The sequence below is a fragment of the Lontra canadensis genome, unplaced genomic scaffold (assembly GCF_010015895.1).
Source record: "Lontra canadensis isolate GAN:19392208 unplaced genomic scaffold, GSC_riverotter_1.0 scaffold21, whole genome shotgun sequence".
In the NCBI taxonomy this organism is placed as follows: Eukaryota; Metazoa; Chordata; class Mammalia; order Carnivora; family Mustelidae; genus Lontra; species Lontra canadensis.
Genome location: NW_022631015.1, coordinates 19,339,053 through 19,366,385, shown reverse-complemented (window position 1 = coordinate 19,366,385; position 27,333 = coordinate 19,339,053). Strand labels below are relative to the sequence as shown.

At 38.9% G+C, this 27,333-nt stretch overlaps 1 protein-coding gene across 4 annotated transcripts in view; it reads right to left on the bottom strand.

Annotated features, from left to right (window-relative positions):
- Positions 1–27,333, bottom strand: part of CDKAL1 (CDK5 regulatory subunit associated protein 1 like 1) — a 628,275-nt gene that overhangs the window by 203,777 nt on the left and 397,165 nt on the right. For all 4 annotated transcript variants that reach the window (XM_032861632.1, XM_032861630.1, XM_032861633.1 and 1 more), the window contains one exon: positions 7,590–7,735. In XM_032861632.1, coding sequence (XP_032717523.1) covers positions 7,590–7,735 — 146 coding nt within the window. The remainder of the gene's footprint in view (positions 1–7,589; positions 7,736–27,333) is intronic.

Sequence of the window (27,333 nt, the reverse complement as noted above, 5' to 3'; positions counted from 1 at the left end):
TTTCTTGTTTATGAAAAGAGAACTTTAATTAAAACAGACTGAGAAATATTACTCTAAGCCTTAATCTCATTGGTTCCAGAGTGAGCACCATTCATGCAATGACTACACAGTATGCCTGCCTCCAGCTCTCCTGCCCCCAGGGCCATGTGCACAGGGTAGCAGAGGGAAGACAGAGGAGGACAAAGGGAACGCTGTGCTAGGAACCTGGAATGCAGTCAACAGAGGACCACGGAGACTGCTCGGACAGGGGACAATACTGTATCTCAACAGCTTTTGAACACTTAAGGTATTGCGGACAGAATCTTAAAAATACCTTTTCTTTCCCCTCTAGCACCTGCTGACAAGAGCCAACTCTAGTTGACAGCTGACCCTTTACCATTTTCATTTTCCTTAACTGCTATGTCCCTTGGCTTCTGCGGTGTCATTTCCTCCTGTGTGTCCTCCTACCCCGGCCTGACCCCGCCTTTTCAATCTCTGTCACAGGATCCTCTCACCTTTACACACACTCAGATACTGGTGTCCCCTAGTCCTCTGTTCCCAGCCCTCCATTTTCCAGCTCCAGGGTGATCTCCCTACCCACAGCTTCATCTACCACTTAAAAGCTAATTACTTCCCAACATTTCTTTCTAGATCCTCACCTCCCTCCTGGGCTCTTGGTCCCTATTTTGCATAGCCTGCAGGGGCTCTCCCCTGGATCTTCTTTTCAAATTCATTTCTATTTTAAATTGCATTTCAAATTCAGTATGTCCCCAACCAAACTCATGCCTTCTACCCAAATTCCTCCTTCTTCTCGTTTCCCCTCTTGGTTAACCAGACCATCTTCTACTACACCTTGGGATAAAATACCAAGAAGCCAACCTTCCGCATCCTCCCTCCTAAGCACACACTGTAAATCTCACCTCACCCACATTTGCTGAGTCCACCTCACTGGCTCCATTCCTAGGGTGACATGCCTTCGACGGGAATCAGGGTACAGCACGATGACTGGCTTCTGACTCAGGCATCCCGTGGCCTTAGTTCTCACCAAGGTTCCATCGCTAATCGCCTGACCATGGGCAAATTACATAACATTCTTGGAACTGAAGGACTAAATAAATTAACCTATGCCACCGCTCTCACCGCAGTGCTTGGCACCAAAGTCAAACTCAAAAATTTATTACCATGATCATATTAAATATTACTAGTGGTGTTGGTATTATTGCATTTATTACGATGCTGAGCACAAAACTGATAAATTTTTTAAAAAGTGATTAAATCAATCAGTAGAATCAGTAGGGAGAGAGCTACACGGCACAAACTGAAGATCTAGTTCTATTATGCATTAAATCACTGTGGGCTCTCACCAAGTCTTCTTAACCAGTATGAACCCTGACGTTCACTTTAAAAAGTGCAGGTTAAAAATACCTATCGTACATACTTGGCTAGGTTTCTGTGACAACATCATGACATAGTACACAAGCCCCGTGGAATATGAAAAGCATTCTATCAAAGGAGAAAAGCGCACGACCAGTATATGATTTCACAGCGATCTGACCCTTGTGTTTGCAAGAAGATGGAGAGAAAATGTACAAAGGATTAAGGGAAGGCAGCTTCTCTGTTTCTGAAAGGAAAAACACAATTGTATCATAAAGGAAAGATATAAGGTAGAAAGAGATTAGGAATGATAAGATTTCTCTCTCGACCGGGCTCAATGGAAAAATGTAAAGCTAAATCAATAGAAAATGTAATTACCTTCAAACTAATGAATCACATTTAGGGTAATCCCAAAATAATATGGTGTTTAGCACATGATGTCAATGTTTTCCAAATATAAATATAGTAAATACTATGGTCAAAAAGAAAAAGTAAATGCTTGCCTTGCTACATAACTGTTCAAATGATATGCATTCATTTTCTTGAGATAATGGACAGCTAACTAGGAAGACAGAGAAAGAGAAGAGAACATCACTATTTCAGAAAGATATCTGACAAGAGAGAGAATAGTGAGCAAGGCCTTAGGGACACCCAAAACATCCACCTAGTTAAAGATATCAGAAAGGATGAGATAAAGCCAGAAAACAACTTTGAGGGAAGTATTTTCCCTACATTATTTGGGAGGTGGTTATTCAGTGAACAGAAACACATCTGGGAACGCATCTGGAAGGAAACTTAATTACCTAATCCTTGCCGAATCGGTTTTTTTGTTTTGTTTTGTTTTTTGTTTTTGCAATTTCTTTCCCTCTGTCCTGACAAATACTGTTGCTTGTGTTTCCAAGCCACTAGGAATAAAACTAGATATAAAAAAACGGAATAAAACACAAATTTAGCACAATTTGGCCTTTCATCAGATTCTGTTCCAGTACGGACACGTGGGTGACTGGAAACTCATGAAAAGAAGAAGAAAAAAAAAACAAAAACTCAGGATGTTAATGAGTTAGCATCTCTCTTTTTTTTCCCCCCAAGAGAGACTGGAAAAGTAGGTCAGAGGACAGGCTGGGCGGTAATGAGAGAACTCTGGGACTCACTGACAGAAACCACCCCGCCCAAACCAGCCCGACTTTGGGTCCCTGTGCCCCTTCACTGCCTGAGTATACAGTGGAGAGATCGGAGGACAGAACTTTCTCTGCAAGGCTGTCTGCCCTCCTCCAGTGAGCTCTCCCCACTAAAAGCTCCTTAGTTACTGGTTGTGGAATTTCACAGGGCAATCTCTGGGTACAGGAAGCTTGGGGCTGTGCACGCATAGCATGATGCTCAAGGTTAATATTCTATAAGCAACATGACAAATTAACCCAGAATTACACAGCACGTTGACAGATGATAATGGCAAATGCTGTGGAGGATAATATTACGGCATTAAAAGTCCACACAAAGATGCCACAGTAAGGCGCAACTTCAGATCTATGCAACTTGCAGGTAAAAACATAACCGGTCGTTACTTCATTCAAAATGTATTTACCAAGTGAGGGGAACGGATCTTGTCTCCCAAGTTTAAGGTCTGGTTAGCAAAAACCAAAAAGGCCACTGGACTTCCAACAAAATAATCTCCGAAAACAAATAGGTCTTTTGATACATAAAGTGTTTCATGTCTTAAAATGTATCTATCAACAGGACACTCTTAATATTTCTTTCACACTTCTATGTGTGAATTTGAGGACTTAGAGTTTTTCTTACTTAGCACGAGAACATATGCTTGAGAGAACACCTCTGCATGTTGTGACTTTTTGAATATATGTGAATAAACGGTTTTATGGTGGGGAGTGACTGCGTAAATTCAATGCTGTTCAAATGAGGGGAGCCCAATCAAAGTCTACCTCCAAGGTCCCAAAGTCCTAGGAACCCAAATTACATCATCCACAAAACAGCTAAGTGAAAAATCCTCTCTTTGGGAAGTAACTCTTTCAAAATTACATGAAAAAAATAAGAATAATGATTCAAGTCTTATACTTAAAAAAAAAAAAAAATCCCAATAAGATAACACAAAAACCAGGGCACCTGGGTGGCTCAGTGGGTTAAGCCTCTGCCTTCAGCTCAGGTCATGATCCCAGGGTCCTGGGATCGAGCCCCACATCGGGCTCTGCTCAGCGGGGAGCCTGCTTCCCCCTCTCTTTATTCCTGCCTCTCTGCCTACTTGTGATCTCTCTCTCTGTGTCAAATAAATAAATAAAATTAAAAAAAAAAAAGATAACACAAAAACCAGCTCAGTGACCATTAATGAAAGCAGTTACACTTAGGAGGTATTTATTAAAAATCACAAGAACAGGGAGGCCTGGGTGGCTCAGTTGGTTAAGCGGCTGCCTTCGGCTCAGGTCATGATCCCAGCATCCTGGGATCAAGTCCCACATCGGGCTCCTTGCTCGGCAGGGAGCCTGCTTCTCCCTCTGCCTCTGCCTGCCATTCTGTCTGCCTGTGCTCGCTCGCTCTCTACCTCTCTGTCTGACAAATAAATAAATAAAATCTTAAAAAAAAAAAAAAACTTTAAAAATCACAAGAACGTAAATCTTTCTGAACCCAGAAATGCACCTTTGTGATGGCAGCTTCCTTCTCCATCCCTGCAGCTCCCATTAGGTAGTTCAAGAAAGCATCTTCTCCGTTCATATGAAAACATCAACTTAGTTAATTTTTCAACTGGATTAATCAATTGGAATAGAATAATTTAAGTCACGTGATTGTCTGCTCAGGACCAGCTGTTTTAAATTAGTATATTAAGTAATTTAGACACTTTCCTTTGCAAAGGTTGCGTGATTTAATAAATTCCCATATGCCTCAACGTGTGCCAGAACCACTGGGTTATCTTCCATCCAGCTGCTGTTACGGTAAAGGCTGCCAACTTTCAACCAACTGAAGAGAATAATGAATCAACTTCAACTTGGCTCGTAAGTCAACTTCTGTTGCTCCCAGCTAAAACATGGGCCAGTTTCAACTGTAAAGAAAATTAATTAAAAAGATTTCACCTCCAGCATCTCAGAGACATGGCGTCATGGCCACGGCTGAATTCGGAGTTTAAAAGCCTGCAGCCCACAGTTCGGATGGCCGTGTTACATGTGATAGGTTGTTTTCAAAATTGGATTTTTTTGATGAAACAGATTAGGAAATGCCCTCTCCCTAATGCATAACATGAATATGTAAGTCTCCTATTGATGGAAAGGAAAAGAAAATCAAGATTCTTAGTTGTTAAAGGATCATTAAGAAAAAAGAAATAGGCTTCAAAAACTTCAGAGGAAACAAGACACTAGTTCAGGAGCCTAAAAAGCAGATATAAGAGGAGAGCGCCACACAAACCACTTTAAGTCAGAGTCATTTTAACGAACACATGAAAGCAAAATGACATTATGAGGCCCTCTTTCCAAAAAAAGACAGTATTTTACTCAATTTTGATAAAACGCTGGCCAAAACAATTTTGTGCTGGATCAGTTATCCAGATTAGCGGTTCTACCATAAAAATCCATGAAACTCTGGTGTTTCCTATAAGCCCTAATCCATTTGGCATAAAGCTATGCTGGTTTTTTACAGGAAAAGTAAGCAAACCATGAGGGCAGAAACCTGCTAAAAAGACTTCATTTATTTCTAAGTTGGATGCAGTTGAAAATTGCTCCCTGGGTGGGTGGACTTCCCCGGAAGGACGGGAACACTTTTTCACAAGAGCAACGGTGGGGTGTATTGTCTGCACATGGGTGAGCACGCGGATCTATGCGTCACAAGCAACAGGACAGACTGGACGAAAGACACAATTTCATGGTTCTGATAAACTGTTTAAAACCATGTAAGGATCACCTTATTAGTAGTCATAATTTGATTTCTTCTTGTTTTCCAAAGAGTCCCTGTAAGTTTTATCAGGATTATCATATTATCTGCCTTCTACATTTTTCTAATATATCCTGTAAATTGTAATTTAAGTATGGAATTATATACCAAGGTTGCCTGAGTCCTCACTGTGCACCTCCAAGATAGAGTTTTAATAAACCACTTCTCAAAGATGCTATCAAGACTCACACTATCCCAGGCTGGTGATAATGCACTTGAAACCGGTATTATGGACAGATGGGCTGTGGGATGGGGTGTCTTCTCCAGACATCTCCAATATCCTCTCCAGGGATCTCTGGTATTTCCAGTGCTAGGAATACTGGCGATCCTAGCGTGGAGCACCTGGTTCTGGATCTTCCAGACAGCAGAGTAGTTCTAGAAAAGCTACGCAGATGTCTCAGGGTAACTCGGAATCCAAAGAAAGGACAATGAGTTTCAGCCATGAACAAGGGCAAGAGACTACTCTAACACTTTGATGTGATCATCTTTTGACCTCTCTACAGCTCATGGATGCTGTTGAAACTGTTCAAGATGCAACAGATTTAAAAGGTCCATCTTTGGAACAACATAAAAGGCTAGAACTTATTGTGAAATTGTTGTCCATTTAGAAGGCTGCAGTAATTCCCCAAACAACTGAGTCAGCACTCACCCAAGTAGAGGAGAAAGAGAGGTGTTGATTCCTTAACCTCACTGAATCACATTAATGCAACAAAGCACTTGGAAAGTGTTCTAGTCTATTCTGCACAACAGGATGCATGTCTACACTTGGCAAAATCTTGTGCAACAGGTATGAATTGTGCACATTATTTGCTATCGCCCTAGCAAGAGGCAAGAAATTTCACAGGTGCAACAGTATGTTTGCGATTTTGAAAATATTCCATTCTCCAGTGCCAACGTGCCCAAAAGGACTCTCTCACATGAGACAAGTTCACCTACCATAAGCTAGAATAAATGCAAAGGAGGGATACCGGGCAACTTAACAGACATCGGACATAAAAATTCTTATTCTTTAGCCCTGACCTCAGTTCTCTTTAAAAGTAGAAAGTATTACAGATGGTAGAGATCTGTCATTATTCTGTTTTCTGCTTTGAAGGCTGTATATACTTAATGATTATAATTATGAAATCCTAGATTAAATATGCCTTCTATTCACTGATTTGAATATTCGAACAATTAGCTGTGTTTGTTTGAATGCACACAAGTGTCTTTATTTCTAGTGGTTAGGATAATCAAGAAATGCCTAGAGGTGAAAAAAAAATTAGAACGACGTACAGGAAAGATGAGGAAGCAAGGAGAAAGTAAATAGAAGAAGAAAAAGATTTTAAAAGATTTCTATGTAGTCAGGGTAAGTCACTAATTGAAGGTGGAAAAAATAATTGCTTACAATTTGTATAAAGCAATCATATCCATGTAGAACTTCGACATGGTACAAAGGTACATAATTATAAACAAGAAGATGGAAATAAAAAGTTGTATCTTAATTATGAAAAACAACAGAGGAAAAAAATTGTGGAAAAAAATTATGGAAAGTAGGAAGATCCATGCCACAAATATGCCAAGATAAATGTTCTCCCCTGAGGGGAGAACAGTGCCCTAGACTTGAGAAGGTTTTGTATGACCTTGGCCAGCCCTACTATTTCCTGCCTTGTATAATCACAGAAGGCAGTCAGTGTTTGGTGATGATGAGAAGTAGGATTTTAAAGAATATAATTATGGGCTGCAAGTGTTTTCTGTGGAAACAAAATGATCATTCATGTTTAAGATTGTGTAAATATGCCTTAATTTTGGTCAACAGCAATTTCAACCTTAAAAAACAGAATCCTTAAACCTTCTTATAAGTCACAATTCTCCAAGTAATCTTCAGGGATAAACATGTAAAAGCAGAGACTTTCCAGATACTCGTCAAAAAATGCTACTTGGTAGAAAACAGTCTATTCTGTAGTGACATGATTTGGCCTATCTCCACATCAGAACCAGCTCAGCACCTCGAAGTCCACATTAAGGGAGATTTAAGCAAAGCCAAAGCAGTTTTCATCTACTAGGTCAGGTATAAAAATGATCACAATGCACATTAGCTTAGAGAGACCGGCAATCTTACCCAGATTCATGGTGTGTCGTGCACAGATGGGAGGTGGATATAAGAAGAAACCACATGAAGGCTCCCTAAGGAAACATAAAGCCTGGGGAAGCTTCGAAACTCTCGCCTTCTCGCTGGTACCTTTAACTCTGGCTACAATTAGTGCATTTTTGCCACATGCTTTTGAAAGAAGAAAAGGAATGGTTATTTTCTTAAGTACTAACAGACTTACTTCTCTTTCAGGAAATCCACGACTCTTTTGAAGTCAGCCACGCAGTATTCTCTCTTCATTTCCATGAGTACAGTGTCAGAGGCAGACTGGACCGGGATGTGCAGGAAAGCATAGACTCGGGGATGATTAAGGATTTTTGCCATTTCCTTTAAAAAAAAAAAATGGAAGGAGAAAACATTAACCATTTTAAGGAATTAGGTAATGGTTTCCTTCAGATCAACACTCACAGGGGCAAGCAAATAAACAAAGCTGAAAACGGACGCAGCCACTCTTCAAGCAAATGATAATGGGTACGACTCCATGATGACTCCATGATGACTTTCAGAGGATTCCACACAAGGCTTACTTCCTCACGCTCATTGTCTCTCTTAGGTAACAAAACGAAGGTAAAGTCATGGAATCCCTGAAGAGCAAGGTTTTTGAGGGCTTCAAAATAACCACCACTCCTCCCTTGCCTCAAAGAAGTTTCATATTCTGCCTCACTACATTAGCCGGGGAAGGGGCAGTAGTTAAACAGTTAAGACTCTGTTATCCTGGGTACTTGAATAAAATCTCCAAACCTGAGGCCAGTCAACAATTTCTTTTTTTTTTAAATACTGAAGAAGAAGAAGGAACGTATAACCTGTTTCTTTCTCAGCTAGCCAACAACCACATATTTGTTGAGCATCTACAATGCAAAGGAGAGTGCATTACTCAATGAAGCTAGCCTGTTGGCCTTGGGTCACCTGTGGACATCCATGTAGAGTTGGGGAGAAGGGAAGAACAGGAAGAAGAATGTAGCTGGCAAAGTCAGAGCAAACTGGAGTGAAACAAATCAGGAAACCCAGAGGGTATTTTCTGGAATTCCTCAGGAGATACAAACGCAGGCAGGAAGAAGAACAGAAGGAGAGCTGTGGTAACGTGAGCATTTACAAAAGCAGTACGAAACCAGACTGACTGGGCCCTTCTCCTCTGCCGCACTGCGGACTCACCCATTGGAGGGCTGGGGAAGGGAGAGTAGAGGAGGGCAAGAGAAGAGGGGCACAGGGGAGTGATGGGGAGAGGACGCCTACAAAGAGACCAAGAGGTAAGTATGTTGAGGAAGGAGCTCCTCTGTGATAACTCGCCTGTAACTAGTGATTTTTAGTTTTTAAAGGACCGCGTTTTCCAATCTGTTACTTCATTTTCATTCTTGGAACAGTATTTTGAGGATCTTAGGTGGAGTGAGAGAACCAGCTAATTCCACAGAGTCACCTCCTAGTTATTCAGGGGCCAGTCAGGCACACGTGTCAACCATGCCCTGTGTGTCTCTACCGAATGCCAACATGAGGGCTTTTGCCAACGTGGAAGAAAGAACAATTAACTCAGATCTGTCACCTTCTTAATAATGCCTTAGTTGTTGTTGTTGTTATCTTAAGATTTTACTTTTTATTCATTTATTGGACAGACAGAGATCAGAAGTAGGCAGAGAAGCAGGCAGAGAGAGAGGGGGAAGCAGGCTCCCTGCTGAGCAGAAAGCCCGATGTGGGGCTCGATCCCAGGACCCTGGGATCATGACCTGAGCCAAAGGCAGAGACTTTAACCCACTGAGCCACCCGGGCGCCCAGTGCCTTAGTTGTTTTAAAAAATCCCTTTGGATGATGAAATTTAATAGTCTAATAATTTTACTCATAGATATGTTTTATCGATAATTTCTTTACCAGAAATTAATCGGTATATATGTAGCATTTTATACATACATATACATATATATGGACAGATAGATACATATGGAGAGATACACATTAGAACTGGAGTCGTGTAGTTTCTTATTTAACAAAAAAATAACTGGTTAACGCATTATCTGTTCATAAAACTGTTACATTTCCTGGCTGGGTATCTCGCCGGGAGGCTCCTTCCTACCCTAACTCGGCACCTAACTGTGTATGAGGCTGCGAGGCAATGCTTACCGTTATGTACCCCACAGTAAATGTGCTGGCTTTCTGCCATGCGTCTGCACCTTTCAGGTCTCTCAGGCCTGAACATCAAGATTCATAAACAGTGTAAGACAAATCCTTGTTTTTTTAAGGGGCAGGACTCTGCATTTGCTAACTTTCAACATACCTACTGTGATAAATGATGACACCTTAACAAAAACAAAAAATGATTTGGGAAATCAAATTTCACTCTCCTTCTCCGTGCCTTGGTTTCCTTATCTGTGAAACAGAGACAGTGGTAGTACCTACTTCCTAGGGCTACTGGGTTATAGGGAAAATAAAATAAAATAAAATAATTCAGTATGGGGGCACCTGGGTGGCTCAGTGGGTTAAGCCTCTGCCTTCAGCTCAGGTCATGATCTCAGGGTCTTGGGATCGAGCCCTGCATTGGGCTCTCTGCTAAGCAGGGAGCCTGCTTCCTCCTCTCTCTCTCTGCCTGCTTCTCTGCCTACTTGTGATCTGTCTGTCAAATAAATAAATAAAATCTTTAAAAAAAATAATAATTCAGTATGTGCTTATCTGTAAGTACTCAATAGATAAGTTATCTAATATTCTTCTTCCTTGCAAAGTATCTGAAGTTCATAGTCACACACGTTCATACAGATTATTGGGAACCTTAAAAGAACAGCTTTTCAATATGCTAGTTCCCTTAGCTAGTAAGTGAAGGAGAGTTAACCTTTGCTAATTTTCATACAATAGACTGGAAAGGGGATCCCAGCAACCGTGAGCCTGGGCCAGACAGGGGAGTGCAGCTTCTCTCAGAAACCCTCAGGGCGGCCACCACTGCCAACTACTACTACTACTACTACTACTACTACTACCACCACTACTATTACACCACACAGGATACTGCCCCGGATAAAGTACTTCCCTGTTACAGTATGACAATTTACAAATTAAAACTTAATAGCCAACAAATAGGAGAAATTCAGTGGGTTTCCCCTTTGGCTCCCAAAATAAGGCTTCCCACTAGTCATTACCTTCAGCTTCGTACTAGAGACTTTGCAATTTTAGAATGGTAGGCACCAGAAGACAAAATAAAAATAACCCTGCCCCTTAATTAATGTCTATATTTCTCCTCCTAAAGGATTTAGGACTTAACATAGATTAACATATCCCAAAGAGACAAAGTACATATTTTTGGTTCTGTTTTTAGTTCTATTCCTTTTCATGAGAAATCAACGGGTTGGTTAAAGACCTTTTGGTTTCTTTCCCCTTCGAAATTCTTTTCGTTTTAAGGGTTAGCTTCCAGTTACAAGTTCTCTGGTGTCAGAGATTACTCCCTCTATGATTCCTCAGCAGCTGTGCCTGGTGTGATCCGAATGAATTCTTGGTTCTGCCTTGCAACATGAGATTCAATCCCTACGAGGGAAGCTTAACAGGAGCAGGGGATTTGGTTCACTCCTCTCGCCGGATCCCCACAATGGCTAGTACCGTGCTAAGTATATCACCAAACCATACATATATCTGGGTCAAAACCACATAAACATCCATACAAAGAGATTTAAAATATAAGTGCTATTTGATAGGTAGACAAATTTTCAGTTAGTCACAGTTCAGTCTGGCGAAAGCAGGTAACACATATTCACACAGGTAAACAAACATATGATTGGCCTGCCTTAATTTTTGGTGGTGAAAAATCACACGTTAATAGATAGCTAAGTACAAAGTAAAAATCAGACATTTCATAGGTAGCCACCTCCCCCATGGGTTATGTTTCTAAAAGTCTGTTGTAGCTGTATATTGGAATCACAATGTATTTTCTTATGCAAGTAATTTACAAATGACATGTGGGGTCAGTTTAACCAAAGGAAAAAGGAGCATTTATTTCCAAAATGTGGCTAACAGGAGAATGGCAGCCATGAGTAACCCTGAGCTCTGAGCTGGTGGAGAGAGTCTGAGTAGTCAGGCAAGTCTGCTGGTTGGCAATGTGCCCGCAAGGGGTGTGCGTGTGTGTGCGCATGCGTGCGTGGGTGCGTGTGTGTGTGTGTGTGTGTGTGTGTGTAGCTCTGCTAGCAACTAGCATAGAAACAGTATCTCTTTTAATATAAGGTTATTTATAGTTTAAGGGCAAATGTATCAAGGCTGCTCAGTATCTAGACAGTGACTGCATTATAGGCAGAGACTACAGGATGGCTAACCAAATCCACGAATCAGTATTTCCATCCAGTGCTTTTACATGGAGTTCTCCTTTCATGAACGGGTAACCATCTCAATGTTAAATAACATCTCAATGTTATTTTTTTATGAACTTAAAAAGAAAAGAATAAATAACGAGTTGAAGAGAACAGGCTTAATTTTAAAAAAGCAATTCTATGTATGGGTACATTTTCATTTTTAATTTTATTTTTGAAAGAGAGAGAATGCCTGTATGTGTGTTTTTGGGGTGGTGGTGCGGGGAAGGTAGAGAGAGGGAGAGAGAGAATCAGGAAGGCTCCATGCCCAGTGGAGAGCCTGATGCAGGGCTTAATCCCACAACCGCGAGTCAGACGCACCAATGACTGAGCCACCCAGGTGTCCCTGTATGGGTACATTTTTAAAAGAAATGTTCAGTTTCATTTTTGTTGCTCTGCAGTCATCAAATCAATCATTATATCATTATATATATCAATCATTATATCCTGGATTTGAATAGGTACTCTAACAGCTTCACAAGGTCATTCAGTGTGTGAGTGTGTACAATGTATTCATACTTACATTCAGATGCCCGTGCTCTCATTTTGATAGTTAACCATCCAAAAGCCCTCTCAGAATACAGCTTTGTTAGAAAGTATATGCATATTTAAAATGCTAACCTTCACCGTGCTATGTTTTCAACTAAACTAAGACATATGATGAAGCAAAAAAAATTACACCGTTATCTTTAAGCTTTGTAAAAAATAGCTTATTTGAGATAAAATTCAAATGCCACACAATTGACCTATAAAAAAAATGTATGCAATTAAGTGCTTTTTAGTATGGTCATAGGATGGTGCACATCACCGTAGTCTAATTTTAGAATGTTTTCATTCCTCGGAAAACAAATCCTGTACCCACTAGCAGGCTCTTCCCATTTTTCCCATTCCATAATCCCTTTCCCTGAGCGTAAAACAGCCAGCAATCTACTTTCTAACTCTGTAAATTGCCTATTCCACACATTTCATATAAACAGAATCATTAGTCTTTTGTAACCGGCTTCTCTCACTTATAATGTTCTCAAGGGTCACCCATGTTGAAGTGTGTAGGTATTTTTTTCAATTAAGTAAAATACAGGAATTCAGAATTTATGAAATATGCCACTTCATGCAAGAGTATTTCAAATGTTCTGAATATTATTAGCTTGATTAAGGCAGTAAAGCGAGTTTGGTCTACACTTACGGACTTTAACAACACAATCTAATGGCATAAATCTAAGAAGAGTTGTTAAATACAGAATCTTACTAAGAAAAACTATAACAGATACTACAAAAGATGGAGGTGATGTTACAAAAATTTCTTTTAAAAAAACTTCTCTTAAAAATAGAAGAACTGGGGGTGGGACCTACAAATGATAATTTTTTTGGGTTCCCATTGTTTTTCATTTTATGATGGTAAAATATATATGATATAAAATTTCCCATTTTAACCATTTTTGAGTGTACGATTCCATGACATTAAGTACCTGAAGAATGATATGAGTCCATCACCACTGTTCATCTCTAGAACTTTCTCACCTTCCCAAACTGAAACTCTACACCCACCAAACAGTAACGTCCCATGCCTCCCTTCTCCCTGCCTTTCATACTAGTTTCTGTCTCTATGAATGTGACTATTCTAGGCACCTCACATAAGGGAAATCCTACAATACTTGTCCTTTTGTGCCTGGCTCATTTCACTTAGCGTAACATTTTCAAAGTTCACTCCTGCTGTACCAATATTATGTGATTCTAAATATTGCTTTTCCAGGCTCCTGGGCGTCCTCTCCTCTCAGTGCCAGGGGACAACGTAGAGGCTTCCATTAACACTTGTTTCCCTGTTCCCCTGTCCTGTAATTTTACCAAACATACTCCACCCCAATGATAGACTTTACTTGTCCGCATCTCGCAATTGCCTTGCAAATGCCTAAGCTTTTAAATACTTCAGTTATAGGTGAATGAATGAATGACCCAATTAATTAGTCAACATGGTTGTATTACAGTAAGTCCTTACAACGACTTCTAGCTAAAGGTCAAAACAGCAATGCCTGCGTTCTAGGAGATCCTATTTCTGGAGTCACCTTCAATACTCGGAAAGTCATGTAAGTCAAGATAAAGTGAGACCAGGGTCCTATTTCATCCATTACTTCATTAGTGACACTGTAACAGCCACTAAGTGAATTACCAGCACCTACATTTACTCAGCAATCTAAAAATAAATTATCATTTAATGGCATCAGAAAGTGAATGAGGGAGCCTAAGAAGAGAAGAGTCCCAGTCCTTATGTCCCAAGTGAAGAGGATTAGATAGTGAGAGCAGATTCTAAATCACATTTGGTCTGTAACTTAATTATAACATGGAATTTACTTCTAAACTGCAAAGAGTTAACATATTCAGTATTTGTGTTAAAAGAAGTTGAGACAAATATCTGTTCTAATTAGCCTTCACAGAAATGTTAAAAGGACTTCAATGCTCCTTTACCATTACCACTTCATCTAAGTGTCACAGTCAATAATCAGACTTTACATTACAAAGATAAAAATATACATTAATACTAATGTCAGGATGCTAAGAGTTATAATTATACACACATTTATTATCAACTGATATTATCATTACTCTATTTTATAATTATGATTCTGCTCTGCCATCACCAAGAAATCAAAAGAGAGTGTTTGTATCCTGACGGTGGTGATGGTTACATGAATCTCTATGTATGTGAGAATTCATGAAACTCGAACACACACGATTAAGTCCATTTTACTGTATTAGTTTTAAGACAAAATAGCAAAGAGGAAATTTTACAGTAATAAATCTGTTGTGTTTTAAACGCTATATGATATGAACAGGTATGTCCTAAAAACCAAAGGTATAATATACATATAGTTGTCTTTTTTCTCTTGAAGGTAGTCTACTAACCACTAAAAGAACAAATCAATACTTGATCAATTTAATGGGGAAAGTGCATCCCAGTTAGACTGAGCAGTCAGTGAAAACAATTCTATTGGCTTCTCTCAAGCCTGATATAAATAATTAAGGAATGTGATGGAAAGGCGGATTGTTAATTTTTTTTTAAGATTTTATTTATTTATTTGAGAGAGAGAGAGACAGCATGAGCAGGGGTGGGGAAGATTCCCCTCACAGGCAGCCAGAAGCGGGGCTCCATCCTGAGCCTGGGAGCGGGGATCATGATCTGAGCCGAAGGCAGATGCTTAACCGACTGAACCACCCAGGCGCCCCCAGAAAAGCAGCTGTTAAAGACTTTTAAAAAAAAATATTTAATTTATTTATGGTCTAGTTATTCAAAATGAAGCTAACTTAAGAGAACTTTCGCTTCAAGCATTAGGTGGTCTACAGTAAAAAGAACGTTCTAGTGACGTAAGTGCTCTGGTCAGAACTGCCTGGTTGGGAAAAGATGCAGCTAAGCAAGGATTTATTAACCATCAAACTATGTTTCTGAGACCAGGGATGCCGAGAAGACAGTAAGCCCCTCTGCATTTTAAACCCACGCAAACCTAGAACGGCGTCCCTCTGCGAAGGAGCCCGATGCCTGCGTCAGGCGCTCTGCTGAGCAGCTTGTACAGACCTCATCTGTGCCCTCATCTCAGGACACAGGTATTTCTATTATTTCTGCGGTAGACTGTGCACTCTTTGCCAAATACCCTGGTTCCCCCTTCCTGGGGGAATTCAGGAGCAGCTGTGGGACTTGAAAGTCCAGTGAAAGTGGGCAGAAGGTGCTCCTTCTGGGGAGAAGGCGGAAAACCAGGGGTTCTCGCTGGCTCTCATTCCCCCTTCTTGTACGATCCAAGTTCTGAAGCAGAGCCTACCTGAACGGGGCTTCGGTCAAGCTGTGACAGGTATGTAGCAAGGAAATACATTTTTGTCGCTCTAAGACACTGACATTTTTTGAGATCATTTGTCGTACAGCAGAACCTGATGCATCCCACCACCAAGCTGTCACTTTGTGGATGAAGGAAACAAACGTTCAAAGACATTCAGAATGTGTTCACGAGGAAGAGTCATAAGAGGACTAATGGCACTCAGGACCCATGCCTTTTAGACTGCAAAGTCCTTTTTCTGAACCAGTTTTCAGGAAACACTGGAATGGAAGCGTGCATCCATTACAAAGGGAGAAATTAACTATTAACATGGGCAACAGACGATTTCATCCCAAATGGAGTTCAATTTTCAATGACAAAAATTTTCCAGGCAAACCAGAAGAGGTGACACATAACATATCTCAGTATCTTGAGATACAAAGCTGTGTATTTTGTACAAGAACCCAGCAACCTGCTTTTTTTTTTTTTAGCCTAATAATAACACTTATATCTTTTAAAGTATATTTGGGAAAAGTAAGTACACTCGGGGACCACTTAATGTTTCTCTACCTATTTACTCTTTTATCAAATACACCAATTGTAACACTCTTTCCTGAAATCATTTTATTTGATAGAGATCACAAGTAGTCAGAGAGGCAGGCAGAGAGAGAGAGAGAGAGAGGAGGAAGCAGGCTCCCCGCTGAGCAGAGAGCCCGATGCGGAGCTCAATCCCAGGACCCTGAGATTACTGAAATCATTTTAAAGAGAGAACTGTTCATTGAAGGATTGGGTTTATAGATCTTATGAAGCTGAAGCTGATACACACCTTTGGAAAAAAAAAATGCATAAAGTAATTCGTATAACATAAAATAACAAAAAACCCCACTTCTTTTCAAAAATGAACGTATAAAATGAATTTTTTTTTCTTATTATGAAACTAATATATTTTATTTTGGGGATTTTGGAAAACAGAAAAACAGAATGGGAAAAATTAACCATAGTTACAGCAATCACTGTTCAAAGAAAAACACTCCTCTTATTATCATCTTCAAACAATTAAATTATAAAACTTTATCTGATATTACCCAGTGGGCTTGGAAAAACTGAAATGATTTTTCAAGACCAAAACACTAAGCTTAACAATATTTCTTAACAATACATCATTCCTGGGAGCTCAATTTCTTCAATAATGAAAGAAGAAACCTTTCTTCTAAGCAGGGTCCAAATCACCCAGGCACTTATACTCCAGGGGCTCATAATGCTGCCACATTAGCATAACAGGAGAGAGAAATCTGAATATGAAAACAACAAACAAAGGGGAATCAGAGATGAGAATCAGCAAAACATCTTGGAATCATTCCTGAAGAAGTTATTACCATTAGAGCAATGTTGTCCCTGGAGCTAGGATAAGAGAGTGAAAAAAAATAGACATGAAAGAAATTTCTTTGTTTAAGAAGAACATAAAAAATGGAAATGAAGGTAAAAGGAGAGAAGAAGGCGGGGCACTCTTTCCCCACTCCCAAATTCACCTTAGAAGGCCTTTGAGACCTTTGGTCTTAAAAACATGGACCATGCAGCATTTAATTGGAGTGATTATAAGGGGAACCAAAACCATTCCCACCCTCTCCAAATCACACCCCCCCGTGAGTGGTGAGAACAGCGGGAAAAGTGATGGTGATGATGCGGTGATGATAAAAACATAGCAGTTCGCATCCTCCTGGGTTAAACCCTGTGCTGAGTCACACTCATCGCATTTAAACTTCTGGACAAAGCTTTACTCAATCTAATACTAGGAGAAGTGAACTACCTTGCCCAAGGCACAAGGGCAGAGCTGGAACGCACACACCGGCATGTTGACCTGGGAAAGGTACCAGAATATGACACCCCAAAATACACCTCTTTGGTGTATGAATTCTCAGTTAAAGGCAATTAAGAATCAGCAGACCCCTCCCCCCCAAAAAAACAAAACAAAACAAAACAAACAAACAAACAAAAACAAGAATCAGCAGACCCAGGAAGAGCTCTAACAACCAGGGCCTTCATTTTCCTTTTGTAAAGGAAATTTCTACTTATAAACTGTCATTTAAAAAAAAATTTTTTTAATTAACACATAATGTATTATTTGCCCCAGGGATATAGGTCTGTAAATCATCAGGCTTACACATTTCACATCGCTCACCATAGCACGTACCCTCCCCAGTGTCCATAAATTTGGAAAAAAGAAAAAGATGTAAATATGGACATTCCAAACTAGGAAGAGGAGGACTTTCAACACCCCTTACCAATGATGAAAACCCAACCTTAGATCTGCACTGCAAACTTTACTCAAGAATCCTTATTAATCATACTTTTCCTGGTCATCTTCTCTTAATTTGGAGATTAAGCCTTGAAGCCCCAAACCTGTTTTCTTTCCTTTTAGCATAGGATGGTATATAAACCCAAATTCCAAGCACCCATTTGGGTTGCTGATTGCCAGATGCTTCCATGCATACATGAGTGAGGCACCGTTAATTTCTGTTCTACTCCTATGAGTCTGCCTTTGGCCGGTCTAACTGATAGAGGCCCCCCTAGCGAACTTGAGATGGGTAGAGGAGACCCCCGCTCCATCAAATGTGTCTCACAAAGGCATCGTTCCTGTAGACCGATATATGATCATCCCTAAACCTAAAACTATTCTTGAAGAATAGCACAAACCAATTCACATGAAGATGTTAACAGTCCTCTCTGGAAGCAGGGTTAGAAAGAAGTAGTGAAGAGTGGGCTCTTTAAACAAGATGCAAAATATAGAGAGAGATCAGTCTCTATATCGATATATCAAAGGCGATTTAAACTTTGTTAAGTTGCAAAATTTTCTTTATATGAAATTTATTAGAAATGTATGGGTATTTTTTCAAATGTCTCCAAATATATAAACACCTCTTATTATATTACTTGAAATTAGACAGTAATAAACAAGATCTTTGTAATCTTTTGCAGCTGAATGGTATGAAATTTGAACTCACTGATAAATGTGTATGGGTATATCATTTTTATAAGGCAACAAGGCAAGGCATATTTCCTCCTTGTTCTACTTTAATTGTTTTCACTTGGTAAAATTGGCTTCACACATCAGTTCTTTAATTGGAACTGAAATGAAAGCATTTCCAGTTACTGCAGGGTAGGCTAGCTTGTCTAAGAACACCTTGTCAGAATATTTGATATTCTAACTTGCTGCTTTTTTAAGTACCATGGCTCCCAAGTTACAGAATCAGATTATCTAGCGCATAAAGAAAGATCAGGAAAAACTACCATTTGATGAACCGAATTTACCTTTTAATACTTAAGCTAATTTTTTACTGTTTTGTTATTATTTTTTAAAAATTAATTAATGTATTTGACGACAGAGATTACAAGTAGGCAGAGAGGCAGGCAGAGAGAGAGGAGGAAGCAGGCTCCCTGCTGAGCAGAGAGCCCGATGCGGGGCTCGATCCCAGGACCCTGAGATCATGACCTGAGCCGAAGGCAGAGGCTTTAACCCACTGAGCCACCCAGGCGCCCCTTGTTTTGTTATTTTTTTAAGCAAATGGAAGTTAATATTCTATGCAGTTGAAATAGATTTCTTCAAATGAGCAACGAAAATGAAGATTTATTATCCTCCTTTCTATCAAAGCCTATGACCTTTACAAATAAAAAAATCTGCTGCAACTTTATTGCAAGTTTCTGGCTAATGATAATAGAAGCAATCATTTGATACCAAAGTATTTTCAGATCTTAAATTTTGCCATTTTTATAAGATTAAACTACTTTAAAAAAAAAGTATAGCTTCTGCAATTCATCTTGAGAAGATCCGATGTGTCATAAATAAAGATTATTAATAATTATGTTTACCTGCCTTTAGAACCGGATAAACGTAGGTCTATGTAACAATGATTAAGGAGATACAATGCACCAGATTACAGGCTAAGAATTTCCTACTGTCTTAGGTGAGAAAAATGACTTCCAAATCAAGTACTCTGTCCTTTTTTAAAATATTTCAAAATTAGCTAGAGATTGAGAATATAGAAAACAGAAAGGAAAAGAAAGAACTATATCACAGATAAGTCTAGCCAAATGCGTAATATCCTGAAAGACCCAGGATGGAGGATAATGGTCAGCATCAAGAGTTTTCTATATAATATCGGATCATTTCTCTGGTCCTATCCTCACAGGACTCCAACTAATCTCTCCTTAAAACTACGCAATGGCCACAGTTCAGAGGATATCTAGGAAGAACGGGGAATTATTGTGAAAGGTGTCAAGAACTGGGAGAACACATTCCAGATGAAATTTATCCCAAGTATCCCCTGGGTGAAATTAACACTCTGGAATGTCTTCTGAGTGAAATGAAGAAAGGAAAGTCCAACCCTGTAGAGGTGTAAAAATTACACATTAAAACTACTCATTCGAAGCTAAAGCCAAATGGGTGTTTAATTTTATTTTTTCCTTAATAAACTATTGAATGACTCCCCACAATCTCTGGCTGTATAAATGAAACTGGAAAATGAAATTTGTATAGAAGAATGGATAAAGGAAAAGTGATATATACTGTGTTTTATGTACACACACACAAATAGGAACATATCCAGGCACTGGAAAAAAAAAAAAAATCCTCCTACTTCCAAGAATCTGAATGGACCTCAAGAGCATTGTGCTAAGTAAAATAAGCCAGATCTTAAAAGTTCTCATCATAAGAAAAAACTAATTATAATTATGTGTGGTGAGGGTTGTTAACTAGACTCACTGGGGCTATTATTTTATATTATATACAAATATTGAACCATTATGTTGAATGCATTAAAGTAATATGTTAAATGTCAATTATATCTCAATTTTAAAAATGATTCTGCCAATTGGATTGTGATGATGGTTGTACAAGTATACAAATTTACTAAAAAAATTATCAAACTGTACACTTAAAAGAGGATAATCTTCAAGCCCAAAATGCAGAAATTTAGGCATAAACTATTTAAAGTTGAAGTTTACTTAGAGGCACATACCAGATCATTGAAAAAGCCAAAATAAGAATCGCAAATATCAAATCACTAAAATACATTGCTTCTTGGTAAAATGAGGTGCTTGTATCAACTCAACGAAAGATGTCAAATCTTTTTTACATACGATGTGGAGGGTGAATGTGGGGGTGGGGGTGTTAACTAAAATGTGGAATATTGTAATTGTCTAGCAGAGGTATAAAGTGTCCTTAGTAAGAATTGAAAATATACTATTAATTCTTCGTGTACACTGGGAAAGACCCAATTGATCACTGAAGTGTGGACAGATTTTTAGTAGGCAGTAGTACCTTGGAGGTGGGGAGTTCCATTCTAGACAGAGGGTGACATTTGGCCAAGGGTGAAAAGTCTAGAGCACGTTCTGAGCAAAGCAGAAGGTCTCTTTTAAATGGAAGTAGGTTACTTGAACGTGGGTATACAGTAGAAGGGGGAAGGAAAGTCATCATCAGAAAATGAGATGGGAAAGGCAGGGTAGAGGATCAGCCTAAGGCGTAGGATTTTGTTTTGCAGACAAGTCAGTGGTATCAAAACGTTTGCTTGGTATTACCCCGAAATAGTTTTTTAAAAAATCATGTGCCACTTCATACATTTTTTATTGACACTGAAATTTGTTTCACGATAAGTTTAAATAAGTTGCAAAGTTCAAATATGGAATTGTAAAATAAAACTGTTACATACCCTCTTTAATGTATTCACTGAAATATAATAAGAAAATTGACATTCTCTTTTTTCTTTCAATTTGAATTTTCTTTCTACTTCCTCCACAGAATTTTATCTAATATGTTCTTAAGCTTGAACGTCTACTGATCATTCTAACCATCCTTCCCTGTATCAAAATATTTGTATATGTTAAGATAAAAACATCACCGTAACCACAAGGCTCTAAGTATTTCTAAAGAACATTTTTTAAAAAATTGAATTGTCATTCAATCACTAGTACACAATTCATCAAAACAGCATAAATATTTATTAAGCATAAATGTAAAATTTTATTATAAATGCAGTCTTCAATGAAATGGTCTGTGAGGGCGGTGGACCTGGGAACTCCGTGTGTTGCCTTGACAAAGGCAACTCTTTGTTTGGTGACCTGAAACGATCCATAAAGGTGAGAGGGAGGTGTGGCAGGAGACCCAGCAGGAAATCTTCACTACAGACAGATCAGGTGTAGGAAAGAGTACAAGTGGAAATGGATTCATTTTTAAAGACCCTTGCCTGCTAGTTTGTTTCCCTCTCGGAATACACTACAGTCACAGGAAGACACTATGGTTCGTTAGGAAGAAGTGTGTGACATGCACAGTGCAAAGGGACACATGGGAGGTAGATATGGCAAAATATCTCAGACTTCTGAGGGCTGAGTGATATAAGAAACACACAGTAACTACTGGGGGATAGTGGATGAGTATGAGAAATGCACTGATTTTGAAACACTGCAGGAAAAGGTTGTAATTCTTTGGCAAGGAAATGCTGAGCTTATTTTTAAAAATGGTGATATAACTACATATAACATTATATTAGTTTCAGGTATACAACATAATGATTTGATATTTATGTATATTGTGAAATAATCACTACAATAAATCTAGTTAACACGCCTCATCAGACATAATTACAGATTTTCTTCTTATGATGAGCTCTTTCAAGATCTACTCTCTTGGCAACTTTTCTCTTTTTCATTTAAAAGATTTTATTTATTTATTTGAGAGAGAGAGAGAGAATGAGAGAAAGAGGACAAGCAGGGAGGAGGGCAGAGGGAGAAGCAGGCTCCCCACTGAGCAGGGAGCCTGATGCGGGGCTCAATCCCAGGACCCTGGGTTCATGACCTGAGCTGAAGGCTGGAGCTTAACCCACTGAGCCACCCAGGTGCCCCTCTCAGAAACTTCCCACATACAGCACAGTATTGTTAACTACAGTCACGGTGCTGTATGACACTCCACAGTACATCCTCACACCCTATTTATTTTATAACAAAAAGTCTGTACCTTTTGACCATCTCCACGCATTTCACCCACTCCTTCATCCCCCATCTGTTCTCTGTATCCACGAGCTTGTTTGTTTCTTTGTTTTTAATCCCACAACTAAGTGAGATCATATGGTATTTGTCTTTCTCTGTTGGGCTTATTTGACTTAGTATAATGTCCTCAAAGGCCACCCAGATTGTTGTCAGTGGCAGGATTTTCTTCTTTTTTTAATGCCTGAATAATATTCCTAGTAGAAGGATAAAGTGTTACTGTATCTATAAACACATTTTCTTCATCTGTTCGTTCATTCATAAACATCTTACTTTTTACACAGAAGAGTTTTTAATGAACAGTTAACCAGAAATAATTTGTCATCATTTTACATATGAAAAGACTAATTATGACTTCTGTTAAACTTTAGGTGCCTAAAACTCTTTTTAAAAATAATCAAGATATAAGGAGTTCATCTGACAGGTCAAATCCATTGAAGAGCAGAGGATCCTGCTCAAAAACTATGCTAGTGTCCAATTGTATCTTAATTTTGCTGTCCAAAGTAAGACATATTTTAAACAAATGAAAACTCCACATTCAAGAAAAAAAAATCCATACTCACTATTTCTCACATTTTACTACTCAGGTCTCTAAATCAACAACAATAATAAAATGATGATTAAATTCGTTTTAATTTTTTACTGAACTTTAAAATGTGCAACATGATAAAGCAATTCCCACGGTCCACTTCAAAAAAAAAAAAAAAAAGTACCATATTACATCACTCAATAATAAAACTGTTAACTTGTAGCCCAAAGAGAATATGAAAACTTGATAGTTTCAAAAACAGCTCAACTTTATAGTTATCTGTATGTCTAACTTCACATTTAGTTCCTGCTTTTATTTTTTACACAATCTATTTTGTATTACTAAATATAATAAATATTCTGCAGAATGAAAAACTACAATACAAGGCCTCCTTTAGTCCCATCTGGATATAATAAAGGAATCAAATTTTGAAATGGCAGGACTGTGAAAGGAAAATTCTACCTTTAATCATAACAGAAACAGCTGATTGCCCTTTTTCCTAAACTCTGGCACCTACTAATAACTGTTAAGAAAAACACCGGCCTCATGTGGAACTCTGAATCAGTGGGGGATCTGAAGAGCCACAGACTGGTTGAATCAGTTTCAAGCTGACTTTACAAAACCCAGTCCAGAGTTGAACCTTTGCAGCATCGTATGTGGAATGTCCTTTAGGATTCTGATTACGTAGTAGCTGAGCAGCCACATCTGTGATACATTACAAAACCAAAGCCATTGCCAGTAAAGTTTTTAGTATTTCATCTTTTAAGAACATACACTTCTGGTTTAGTAAAACCTACCTTGTCTTAATAGTCCAAAATTTTAGACTCACTTCCATGTCTTTGAGTCTGGAACTATTTTCTCTTCCTTGAATGAGTACAGATTAATTTATTCAATTATTAATCCATTAATTATATACATAAGGGAAAAACTTATTAAATAACTTTAGGTGACTTATTAAAAAGTCAAAGGATGAGGAAACTGGGAAAAACCTAAGAGATACACAGATCAAACTGCTCTCCCACCACCACAACTTCCGAGGAAAGATAAAAATTTAAAGACTTGTCCAAGGTCACAAAGTTAAACTGGGTTAGAAGAAGGGTTAGATTAGAACCAAGGTCTTCAGATTTTCAGAACTGTGAGTGCCTTCTTAAATGCAACTCTTACGAGTAAAATTTATGATAGGTTTCATAATAAAACACTTTTATTACAGATTTAACCAAGGTTCACAAGAATATATTCTAACAGTATATGTGACTTACTGAGTCTACCATTCTATAAATATATTTAATATAAATAAAACCACTACATTCCAAATGTTTTCATTCTCTTGAACAGGCATTACTACATCAACCCACTGGGAAAAACCAACCCCAATCCCAAAAACCAATCCCAAACACTTCCCCATTTGTTGGGGGATTAAATACTGGGTCATTCAAATATGGCCATTCAGAATCTATTTAAAGGAACAGTGGCAGGTCTCATACACGGCTGGCAATTTCATTAAGGCCAAACATACGCTGACTCTGTGAGCCAGCAACTCAGCTCCTAGCTATATACCCAGGAGAAATGAGTATATGTGTTCACCAAAGGACACACGTAATGTTCATGTAAGCTTTATTCTGAATAACTGAAATCCAGAAATCATCCTAATGTTCAACAGGAGAGTGACTGGGGGAAAAAATATGGTGTAGACACACCATGGAAGAAAGGCCAATTCCCCGTACACACAACAACATGGAGTCTCCCGCGGACATCCTGTGGGGCGAACAACAAGATGGTGGCACTAAAGCAGAGGCCCAGGAGAATACTGGCATATGCCTGTCTCTGCTTACAGGGATTAGTTCCTGTGAGCCACTCCACCCCCTTCCCCCCTCAGAAAGCCTCCTTCTGCCTTCATGAGTCCTGCTTCACTCCCTCCCTGGACAGCTTTCTCCTTCTCTAGAAGGACTTCAGATTCAGTCTGCATCAGATATGAGAAAATACTTCCGAGTTAGAAATACCTGATCCAAAAAACACCTTTGTTCAGGAAAATAAGAAACAAGTTCTGTACTTTCAGATCTGATGCACTGTTTTAAGATAAAACTCTATGCATATTCATTCGTTGTTCTACCGGTGTTACTCTGTATCAGGCTAAAACAAAATACTAGATCTACAGAGGATCCCACGAAGCACTGTTGACACATTATTTAATATTCTTTGTATAGGGTAACTGCTATTATAACCCAACTGATATCTGAAAACATTAAAACCTGGAGAAATGTGAAAATCTGTCCAGTGCCCCACCCAAATCAACAGCACAGCCAGGACAGTATCAAAGAATGGCCCTGACCCCGCCAATCAGCAACACTCAGTTCTGTTTTTACGGACTCCCTCTGAGTTCTCAAATCCAAGATCCTTGCTCAAGACAAGAGAACAGAGGCTCATGAGCTACCCCACACTGAGGTCCCAGTATTAACACGGATAACACACGTTCCAAGCAGGAAATGTACCTGAAACTGAGGAAATGGACAGAGGTGAAGGTGGGGTAGGCTGGTGGTAAGAGCAAGAGGGACAGAAGTAGTAGGTTAATGTTTATCTTGTTTTCTTTTGACAAGTTCTTTCCAGAAATAGTAAGGACTTTGAGAAGGAGAGACACACAAAGAAACTTACAGGCTTCCATCAGTAAAACTGAGAGTAAACAAAAGAGGAGCTGGTGCCTTGGGAAACTCACGAAGGCTCACTCAGAGTGTGGAGAGCACCCCAAGCCCGGTGTGATTGGGAGTTGATGCTAGAGGGGGTGTCTGAGGACTCATGGAGCCAGCCACCAAAATGACCCCCAATTCCTCCAGGGCCATAGGCAGGGAACGAACAGAGTCCATCTGCAGACAAATCATCTCTTGAACAACACAGAGATCGTTGTGATACTTTTTTCTGCAATGTTCACTTTTATACTGCATTATTTACAATATGAAAAGCATGTGAAAGTATGGAGGGCTATGCTCTCCGAGGGAATGCTTCTTTCTCAGGTTTTAGGTGGTGGATGCAAGTCAAGGAAGTAATTCCTCACACTCGCTGCAGAAACTCTTTGTACTCATGGAGTCCATGTGATTTAGGCCTCACGGACAAAGGTTTCTATAAATAGGATATAACCTTGAAAGCAAGTGTTAAGATGATTAGTTCAAACCAAATACCCGATAATGAAATGGCACCTTTTTTAAAAAAATGATACTTTTTAAAAGTTTTAACCCACATCAAGTAAAATGAGTTTGAAAAGATTTCAGAAGGCTCAGAATTAGAAATCAAATGGAAAATTTTTAATGTCTCATTCAGTAAAATCCCTTCAAAACGGTGTTCCCTTTTCAGAAAGACTTAGATGTGAATGAAGTGATCAAGATTCAACTAAACGAACAGATTAATGACAAAACTGATTTAGACTCAGGTTTTCTACTTGTATGAACATTTCCCTACAATTATACCCATTCAAGATGGAAGAAGAATAAATAAAAACATCATATAGATATTTTAACAAAAATGTTGGTAATAAAACCGAGGCACTTTAAAGTCTTTGTTTCTTTTCATGATGGCGAAACAATGTACTGCACACTTCAAAATGACTCATTAAACCCTGGTATTAAATATCTCTGAATGATCAGTATTTTTCAGTGGTTTATTGCAAATCCTAAAGTTTATAGCTGCTAGTTGCCAACTGGGCATCTTTTTAGTTCAGTAAATCGACATCAACAGCAAACATCTTCTTTCTGATTAACAAATGTTTAATCAATTGATATGCAAAGTTTTCTGGAAGGCTACACAGATGATGGAACATGGCCTTGTGAAGGGCACATCATTATCAAGAAAACAAAGCATTTTTAGGAATCAAGACAAACAGAAACTTCAGCAACATAAAAGACAGTGATTGTAGAAGTTGAATTATCTATTAGAATAAAAATAAAAAAATACTATTTGATAGAGTTTTTAATACGAGAATCAATTAAAAATAGAAAGCGAGAAGCAACCAACTGTCATAGTCAAGATTCAGTCTCTGTATGCCACATTACCTCCTATGTGTTGCCCAGAGCTGTGAGTATCTAATGAGGTATACATTTTATCTCTGTGTTTTCTGTGAGGGTGATGTTTGTTACAGGCCACTGAGAGACTCAATTAATAGTGATCTTTTGCTGTCAATAACCTTCTAATGACATGAGCTCCTCCTCAAAAGCGTTAGGAGGGCAGATGGCACCGTAAGTGATTGATGGCACCTTTGACATGGAACAC